We start from the raw sequence: 942 nt of genomic DNA on the forward strand, positions 1-942 counted from the left end.
ATATATTGTCCATGTGAAAGACACGTTTCACTGTGTCCTAGCATGAGTACTGTCCACCAAGCTGTATCAGATCATTTCCAAAGTGTTTACAGCTTTGCCTACAAGTGTCACTGGTGTTTCAATTTCTATCCTCCTGCAACGCTCACCTTCGTGAACTCGTCCACCACTGCCTCCGGTGTTTCTCCAACCAGGATGTAGAAGTCCAGAACCCCTCCAATAGTCCGGAAGGTTACGGCCGGAGCAGGCTGGATCGTCACCTCTGCACACAGACATGAACAGACAGCCATAAGCAACTTAAACTGCTCTAATTTGCTAAGCTTTGACAAAAGTAGACATTCCAAACCCATGTTGTATACATGCTGTGCACAGACATCACAAATCATGTTATTAAAGACTATGACTTCAGCTCACGGCAAAGCAAAAAAAAAAAAAATTGCTCTAATTTGCTAACCTTTAACAAAAGCAGCCATTCCAAACCCACAAACACATCAAAACACACTATACACTCTGTGCACAGACATCACAAATCATGTTATTAAAGATTATTATGACTTCAGCCCACGGCAAAGCTCATGTTTGTGACCGGCAATGCAAAAAAAAGCTATCACAATAAAACTACTCAAGAGAGGGACTGTTTACCCATAGCATTGCTGTTCATGAGGAAAACTCCAAAGGATTGGCCGCTCGTATCTTCAAGACATGTGAAATATGGGTAATGGCCGTACAGGTTGTGTGTGCCCTGGGGTAGGAAAAGACATTAAGGTTTGTAATGGCAAATTTCAACCTTTTAATCAGTTTATTGAGACATTTATGTCTCATGATATTGATGTACAAATGCCAGGATAATTCTACACAGACAGTGACCTCACAAGCGCTGCACTGTAAAAAATGTTAGGTATAGCCAAAAAAATACATTCAAAAGTAATAAAAAAATAAATAAAT

General features: G+C 40.2%; 1 protein-coding gene across 1 annotated transcript in view; it reads right to left on the reverse strand.

Moving 5' to 3' along the window:
- LOC107660689 (maltase-glucoamylase, intestinal-like) overlaps positions 1-942 on the reverse strand; it is a 52,658-nt gene that overhangs the window by 43,622 nt on the left and 8,094 nt on the right. The window contains exons 8-9 of the mRNA XM_016450081.1: positions 640-739; positions 147-259 (exon numbers count right to left, since the gene is read on the reverse strand). Coding sequence (XP_016305567.1) covers positions 147-259; positions 640-739 — 213 coding nt within the window. The remainder of the gene's footprint in view (positions 1-146; positions 260-639; positions 740-942) is intronic.

The sequence above is a fragment of the Sinocyclocheilus anshuiensis genome, unplaced genomic scaffold, assembly GCF_001515605.1.
Source record: "Sinocyclocheilus anshuiensis isolate Anshui unplaced genomic scaffold, SAMN03320099.WGS_v1.1 scaffold948, whole genome shotgun sequence".
In the NCBI taxonomy this organism is placed as follows: Eukaryota; Metazoa; Chordata; class Actinopteri; order Cypriniformes; family Cyprinidae; genus Sinocyclocheilus; species Sinocyclocheilus anshuiensis.